This window comes from Hippopotamus amphibius, chromosome 2 (assembly GCF_030028045.1).
Source record: "Hippopotamus amphibius kiboko isolate mHipAmp2 chromosome 2, mHipAmp2.hap2, whole genome shotgun sequence".
NCBI lineage: Eukaryota > Metazoa > Chordata > Mammalia > Artiodactyla > Hippopotamidae > Hippopotamus > Hippopotamus amphibius.
The window spans coordinates 212,792,131-212,801,022 of NC_080187.1; the positions used below are offsets into that span (position 1 = coordinate 212,792,131).

Below are 8,892 nucleotides of genomic sequence, written 5' to 3' on the forward strand. Positions count from 1 at the left end.
TGTAGGCGGAAGAGCAAACGCTTGTGTAGACTCGGGGCTGGTGGAAGTACAGCAATCGCGCCCGCACCTCTGCTCCCTGCAAAGGGAGCCCGCGCCCCATCCAAGACCCAAAGCCGGTAGCTGGCTCGGATTTGGGACGTCCCAGGCAGGGTCTAGCTCCCCGCAGTGCCGCAGGCTTCTGCTAACTAGCTGGTCTCTAAGGGTTCAGATTCCCGGGTGATGACCTACTCTTAGAGAGCTTACTGGGTCCTGGGGCCGCTTCCTCCAGGGAGAACCCCAGATTGTCCCAACTAGTGGAAACCCCCTAGGAAAGCCTGTTCTCGCCACTATTATTCAACATTGTTCTGGAAGTTCTAGCCATTGCACAAAGGCATGAAAAAGAAAGTGTTCATATATTATTGGGGTTGGCCGCAAAGTTCGGGTTTTTCGTAAGATGGTACGGAAAACCCCGAACGAACTTTTTAGCCAACCCAATAAAAAGAGAGGATTATTGTTTGAAGATGCTAAATAAACTGCCTAGAGACTACATAATCAACTGAAAAAATCATAATAAAGTGGCCCAGATATTCTTATATTTGGGCACTGGGAGAGGCAGACCTGTGATATGGACAGACACATAAAACACTCTCACAGACTTAATTGTTATTCTAGTGGTTACGAGACCAACATAAAACCCAAAAGTTTCTCAGCAGGTCTGCAATAAACAGTTATAAAATATATTTGGGGAAATGATTTTATTCATATGGCAACAACACATATAAGTTACCCAAGAATAAACTTTTAAAATGTAAAAACATCTATGAAAAGACAACCGTAGACATTTAAGACTTGAATAAATGGAGAGATAAACTTGTCCCTGAGTGGGAAGATTGAGTTTTAAAGAAGCGAATTTATCCCAAATTTCATGCAAAAAGCTGGAGCAATTAAAATATTTACTAGTTTAGGAAAATTTGATAGACAAATAGAACATAAGAGGGAGTCCAGAACATGATCTGTGGGTACCTGAGAATTTAGTATATAAGAAAGAAGCTGTTTCAAATAAGTAAGAGAAGAACAGATTTTCCAATAAGTGCCATTGGGGTAACTGGCTACCTCACACCATTCACAAAAATAAATTCCAGGTAGATTAAACATGCAAATATTTTCTAAATCAATAAAGAACTAAAATAAAATAGAAAAGAATATTAACATATCAAGAAAGGTCTTCCTAAGCAAGATATAAAACCCAGAACATATAAAAGATTTAATTGCATAAAAATTAAAAACCTTTGTACATCAAAATTTAAACTAATAGAGGACTTCCCTGGTGGTCCAGTGATTAGGACTCCACACTTCCACTGCAGCAGGCATGGGTTCCACCCCTGGTTGGGGAGCTAAGATCCCACATACCGCCCAATGTGGCCAAAATAAATAAATAAATAAAATTTTAAAAGGTGAAGTAAACAACATTTAAAAAAAATCAAACTGACATACGATTGGTGTTTTTAAATGATAATGGCTCATCCAAGTCAGTAAGAGAAAGGTAAACAATCTAATAAGAAAGTGGGTAAAGAATGTGAACAGGCAAGTCACAAAAGAAGAAATCTCTCTTACATATCTTACTGGTAAACACTAAAAAATTATAGTGCTCAATATTACCAAGAATGTGGAAAACAAGCATTCTTATTTTCCATGATGACTTAAAACTGAGTTAAACTTTCTGACATATATCAAATGCTTTAAGAAATCCTTTGATCCTACAACTCCATTTCATGGAACTTGGTATAAGGAAATAAATGGACAAGTAGGCAAAAATTTATATTCTTATAGTTAACAAGCATGAGGAAAAAGGTGGAAATACCAAAATAATATTTTATCAATATAATAGACTCCTATGCAATTGACTAAAAGACTTGAGTATAGCTGCATGTGCTACTATGGAAAAAAGTCCAAAATGTGTGTTTAAAGTATATATAAGTAACCAAGATATAACGCATTTATAAAATTAAACATTCTATATCAAACAATAGCGATTATATCTCAGGGAAGAATTCACTCTCAGTAGTTTCTGTTTTGTTTGAACTTATTACAACAGGAGTATAATACTTTTAAAGTCAACAAAAACAATAAAGATATTTAAAAATAAAAAAGTAGAAATGATATCTTTTTTTACTTCCTGAATTTCAAAGGCTTAAAAGTTTAATAACATCAACTGTTGATCAACAGGTTGGTGAATGGGCAGTCTCACACACTCCTGTGTGGGAGGGCAGTGTGTGAAAAGGTACATACATTTGTACGTAGGTACCCAACAGACACACAAATTCCACTTCTAACAATTTATCCTTAGGAAATAACTGGACGCAAATTTAAATGTATAAGAATGTTCACTGATATGTAGTTAGAAGAGGAAAAAAAACAATAGGGCATGAACAAATTATGATTTATTCATAGAATGAAAGGCTATGTAACTATTAAAATGATATCATTATTCAAACTTACTTATTAAAAATAAGCCTAACACAAAGGATAGCATTATTTAACATTGGAAAAAGCATTATGTAGAACAGCATGCGTTATAAAATATATTGGCAAGGATGCGCACAAAATTCTAACACTATTTTCCTCCTTGAGTTGGGATTATAGGTGTTTCTTTTCTTCATTATACTTTTCTGCAGTATACTTTGCCTAAATTTTATGATCACAATAAAACTATTTTCATTTGGTGAAAGAATGAAAAAGGAGAAAGACACAGAAAGAAAAAAACTGGTTCCAAAGGCACAGCAATATTAACTAATAGACACTTCTTAAATTCCAAATTTCGAAAACATGCTTCTTACATGAAAACCCTCAGAATCCAACAGAAAAAGAAACCTTGACTTTAAAAATGAACTTTGCCAAATTCCCACATGTAATAAAACTGCACAAAACTAAACATACACACACACACAAATGAATGCATGTAAAACTGGTGAATTCTGAATAAGGTCAAAGGGATTATATCAATGTCAATTTTCTGGTTGTGCTATTGTTGTGCAAGATATTACCACTGGGAGGGAATGGGGGAAAGGTACATGAGATCTATTATTTCATACAATTTCATGTGAATCTACAATTATCTAATGATTAAAAAGTTTATTTTTAAAAAATGAACTTCGCACCTTGAATAGGAAAACAGACCAAGCTTTTCTTAGAGCTGGGACTGAATCATCAGAGAGGCCTGGTTTTTGGTGAGCACGTACTCTGTACCAGGACATTACACAGCCCAAGAATCTTTGAAGTAGGCCGGGTGTAACTCTGTTTTATAGATGAAGAAATGGAGGCTCAGAGCCAGTAGTAACTCAGCAGTAACTTGTGGAGCAGCGATTTGAATCCAGGTCTCTCTGAAAGCTCAAGCTCTTCCTATTATTAGATCACAGTAACTACTAGATTTAAGTATCTGAGAATGACTTAAAAGGGAAAAAAACAAAAAACAAACAAAAAAAACTTATTCAGTGTTATTCATATCAAGGAACTTAGTGTAAGGAAACAAATATGAAAGTGGGTGAAAAAAGGTGAAGTTGCAATTCGGCACAAGAAATTTCAAAATGTGCACCTACAAGTAAGTAACTATGATCCATCAGGTATGTCACTGAAACTCTGATTATTAGAAAGTTCTTTCCAACACCCAAAGGGACCTCTCTCTATCTACTGATCCTTCACCAAAGAACAAACTTTTGACATCATGTTCCTTTCTTGATAAAACCAGATCTTCCGTGCTCGTGTGACCAGTGCAGTGTCTGGGCCATGACTGCTACTAATCTCTCTTCTCCTGTGTCTGATACTGCAAGACCCATTAGCTTTCGCATTCACTGCTTTTACATGGGGCCAACTGCTTATTTCCAGTCCTCCCAAGTCTTCCTGCATCATCACGGAGCCCAGTTGATAGTCTAATGGACCCTGGAATCCAAGAAAGGATTGCAGAGCAGGTCTGTGAACTCCTGGAACCTGGGGCAAAACTGTTGTGTCTGAACAAAGGGAGTAATATTTCACTTTCATTAGATTTTTAATATAGCTTGTGACTCCAAAAATGATAGGAAATGAACTTTAATTTGATCAGCAATAAAATGGGTTTAACACATAAACTCCCAAACTGATTACTTAAAAAAATAAATACTCAGCTAGCAATGAATACTCATGGTGCTTAGATTATGGTCACACCATTTCCCACTAAAGGGAACCAGTGTACCTTAGAGAAATGGCTGGTTCCAGATTTGGGGCAGGAAATACACAAATGAGTCCAAAATATCTCATCATACCAGAAAGCAAGGAAGCCATCAAAGACTGAGGTCATGGCACAAGCATGCAGGAGCCAACCTGAAGATAGGACAAGATGGGACAACTTGAGCAACAATAAGAATGATGTCTGCAATGAGCTAAAACATCAAATATGTTTAAATCCATGAGATCATAATAATACAAAAATGACTCATTGGTCATCTTTGGTGATTACAAGGGACCCATCTTATTATTTTGAAAACTCGTAAATAAAAGGAAAGCATTGAGGATTTATTCTGCCTTTCTAGTACTAGCTACACCTCAGGGTAACCAACTAGTTGAAGAAGGGACATTTCTCTTACAGAGATATTCAAGCTAATAAATAAGGAAAGAGTGATAGAATTGGAGTTCTACCATTTTGCAATCCCTAATGAAATAATGGGTCTACATGAAATAATCATCAATGGCTGTTAACATCCCCCAGAGAGAAAGAACCAGATCTTACATGTTTTCTCAGGTGTTCAATACCTCCCAAATCTGGGCTTCCTAGGTGGCGCAGTGGTTAAGAATCCACCTGACAATGCAGAGGTCACGGGTTTGATCCCAGCTCCAGGAAGATCCCACGTGCCACGGAGCAACGAAGCCCGTGTGCCAAAAAAAAAAAAAAAAAACCTCCCGAATCTGACCAATGTCTAGCTCCAACTGCCAATTTACAGGCAATACAGGTGTCAGGGGGACATTTTTGAATGACACCAATAAACTGGGGAATGGTACAGGAAAAATAACCTGATTTTTTCCCGACAAATAAATTACAAGGAAAAAAAAAAGAAGAAATGGGAGGGGAACTTATAGATTACAAGAGACTTACAGAGGCACAAATATATAGATTCAGTGTTTCAGCCAGTTGTATAAAGCTCACTTGGACCCTTATTAAAAACTATTTAAAATGGCACAAACACATTTATAAGATGATGGGGGAACTTTAAATGCCGACTAGCTATCTGATGATTTTAAGGAGTGATTGTTATTTTTCAGGTATGAAAATGTTTATGTGTTTAAAAGACCTTATCTTTTATAGGTATACACTGAAATAGTTGTGGATGAAGCAATATTTCTTAGATTTGCTTCAAAATAATCCAGGAGGGAGGGAGAGGGGAGGCCCATGACTTGATCATTGCTGAAGCCGGGCGATGGGCACATGCTGCTTATTGGACTACTCTCTCTTCTTTTGTATGTGTTTGAAATTCTCCGCGACAGAAAGATTTAATGATTAAATATATAAACATTTTCAGCTTGTTTGGTAATCAAAGAAGCCCAGTATGAATATCAATTCCGAGGTATTGCCACTGGGTTATTTTAAAATAAAATTGCTGAATAGTCCTTCAAAATTCAAAAATTGTTTTAAAAATAACATTTTGTGTGGCCCTGGTGATTATGAGCAAGTTTCAAATAATTTGATTAATGTCAACATAAATTAGAAATTTTTTTTTTTATAGACGAGGGAGTGAAAAAACCATTCTTAAAACAAGTCACAGCCATTGGCTCAGGCAACCCACCCCTGCTGCTCCTCTGACCCTGAGCCACCAATGACCCTAAGACAGCAATGAAATGAAATACCAGTATGATTTTGACAATTATTTAATATACCATGATGTGCCAGGTCAACACGTTAAAAGGAAAGGCAATTCGTGTTTGATTTAAACTAATTCTTTACATGCTTTTTAGTTCATATTTTTAAAAATTAGTCCCAGCCAAAACCAATGTCCTGTTTAAAAAGTAAAAATGTGATTTTGTAGTGGATTTTAAACATTGAGGAAACACTAATTTAGGACAAGGACTTAAAGATTGGCTCAACCTCCATAGGTTACTAAAACACTCCAGTCCTAAATTATGACCAAGCATTTGTAAACTAATGAAAATGTGGTTGTGGTGGGGAGAAGGGAGGCACGAGCCTGCCCTGTAGAGGCTTACATTCACCGGAACAGTGTCTTCCTTGGGTGCTGTGGCCAGCAGGGACTCCTGGGAAGGCAGGTACTTCGTAATTACAAAGGACGCTCCGTTCCCAGATGCTTCTGCCCTCCCTCTCCTCCTTCCTTTCCTATGTAAGCAAACAGCTGGGGAATTAATCAAAGCTTCAAAAGTTGGTTATAACAGGTGGTGACAGATTGGTGCCCTGCAGCCCAGGTGAATAGCAGCACAGTGGCCAAGACTGACTTCATGCCAAACTTACCCTTGCATAAGAGATGGCTGCAGAATTGGGGGGCATTATTCTCACTTCTCGGGAAAGGAAAAAGCGAATTATTTTCTGGTGTCTGGACTCAGACACTGGACACCAAAGTGGAATGCTGCATGGGTCTCGACTCCATGGGCTTTCCACAGGTAGTCATAGCAATGAAGTAATTATGTAAAGAGATAAGAAATCAAGGGGGAAACAGGCTAGTTAGCATAATCGCTGAATGTCTGCATGGAGGAGGCCTTTAAGGAGCCTACAATCCAATCTCCTTACCTTACGGTGGCAAAGCAGGCCCTGAGAGGGGACTCGACTTGTCCCAAGTAACAGCAAAATAGGAACTTCTGATGAGAGGCTCTTCATGCTGGTCTGATAAGTATGGTATGTGGCATTCAAGGGCCAAAGCCATAACCAGGTTAAGGACTAGGAGGGGCCACCCAAGCAGGCACATGGAAGAGCTTCAGGGAGGCTGACTGGTGTACCCATCTTGAGTACTACTGACCTCAGCCTCAGGGGGTCATCGTAGGTGGACAGATTGGCACACAGATCCTTCTGGTCTGCACTAAGGATTTGAAGACTCGTGTAAGCTCAGAAATTTCAAAGCAACCAGTAACATCAAGGCATGGATAGGTCCTGGGCTGTCCCCTGTAGGCTATTCAGAAAATTCTCCCAAAGGCAAGTCAGGAAGGAGAATTTGATTTGGCCTCAGCAGAAATACTCCTGGAAGCTCAGTAGCAGCTTCTGTCAGCTTTGTGCTCTAGATCTGCCCATTTGCCCCAGAGATGTTCACTGTTTAACTGGTCCTGTCGACCCATAACCTCAGACCCAAGAGTGTCTGTCAGCGTGGTCAGAGGACTACAGAAGGAGCATACTGGCCCCCTCACTGCAGGATGGGAAAGACACCCTCTACTCCACCTCTCCCTGCAACCCCATAAATCTTCACTCTGAAAGGAACTGGACTTCAGAGCCAGCTAGAGGTGTATATTGGGGCAAAGGCATCACGGATGGTCAGGACATTCTCTCATTCCCTAGGAGCCTGATTCCTGCAAGGATGGGTGGGGCAAGCAAAGCAGAGAAGGGCAAATGCCAGCAGTGTAAGGCCTCAACAGCCTCTTTGAAGACAGGACAGAGGGAGCCCTTCAACATTCCCCCAGCTCCATGCACTTGTGTGGATTGGGTCCTGGGCTCACACCACATTCACCCTATCTGCCCCAGTGCTAAATGGCCAGGGCTGCCAGGCTGCCCTTCAGAGCTCAGGCTGTGGGGTTTGGGACCTGGGCAAGAGCAAGAACTTACAGCTTCATCCACTGGCTCTGTCTTCCCCCAAATAATCCTACCCGCAGGGCCTCAAGACTTAAGGGGGCAGAGGCCACAATTCTTGGTGCCGCCTGAAACACCACCCCCTGCCTGCCCTGCCTCCCTGCTCCTTGCCCAGCTGCAAGAACTTTCCTTCCTCCGAGGGTGACTGTAGAACAGATCTCGAGGCTGAGAGACTGGCCCCAGCCCGCCCGACGGGGACGGGCCTGACTCACGGGTGCGGCCGAGTCGTGCTGGGACAGCTCCACGCTGCCTCCCAGGCAGTCGAGCGCCGCTACAACTGCAGACCCAGTTAGAAGAGAGAGGCTGACCCTCTCGGGGACCAGAAGGAAAGGGCCAGCCCTTGGGTGGGGGGCAGTCAGGACTGAGGGTCCGTATGGCTGGAGAATGAATGAATGAATGGCCAGCTACGGCGGCGGCGGAGGGTGATGGTGGACCACGGGAGGTATCCCGAGGAGGGTGCCCTCCACCTCCCTGATACCGCCCGGACGTCCCTCATCCCCCAGGTTCGAACCCCTCGCATGAAGCGCCGACAGCCTGACATCCCGCCCCCGCGCGAACACCTCGTAGCCGGGGAAGTGCCGGGGCCCGCGCGGCGCAGCTCTGGAGCGGAGTCCGCATTCCGGCGGCCCGGGAAGTGCCTGCCCCGCGAGGATAAGGCGGCGAGGCGCAGTGGCCGCCGGGTCCCGCCGGGCAGCGGCCCTTCGGGGCGGCCTCTGGGCCCCGGAGCCCGGTCCACAGGTCGCAGCCCCTTACCTGCCCGCCTTGGCGGCCTCGCCCGGGCTCAGAGCCGTCATTGCGGAGCCTCCTGCGAGCGCCGGGGACCGCGCGGCGGGACCGAATGCCCACTCCAGACCGCCTCGGATGACACGCCCCCGGCCGTCTATTGGTTGGTCGCGCGGGACGCGCGCAGCCCATTGGCTGTTCCTCCCTCTCTCCAGATCCAGGTGGGGCCGCAAGCTCTGCTCAGACCCTACTGCTCCGTCCACGGCGCCCGGACTGGAAAGTCCCGGAGGCCCGGGCTTGGGTCTGCACCGTTTGCCCTTCCCAGCGAGGGCCTCGGGTGCCTGCTCCAGATTCTTCCTCTTTAGCGCTTTAGTTTCGGAGCCCGA

General features: G+C 43.0%; 1 protein-coding gene across 7 annotated transcripts in view; it reads right to left on the minus strand.

The window, feature by feature from the left end:
• Positions 1–8,641, minus strand: part of GRAMD2A (GRAM domain containing 2A) — a 31,845-nt gene extending 23,204 nt beyond the window's left edge. For 3 of the 7 annotated variants that reach the window (XM_057723207.1, XM_057723206.1, XM_057723205.1), the window contains exon 1: positions 8,537–8,641. In XM_057723207.1, coding sequence (XP_057579190.1) covers positions 8,537–8,577 — 41 coding nt within the window. In that variant the 5' untranslated portion in view covers positions 8,578–8,641. The remainder of the gene's footprint in view (positions 1–8,536) is intronic. The other 4 variants (XM_057723199.1, XM_057723204.1, XM_057723200.1 and 1 more) reach the window with 2 other exon arrangements.
• Between the last annotated feature and the right edge of the window lie 251 nt (positions 8,642–8,892).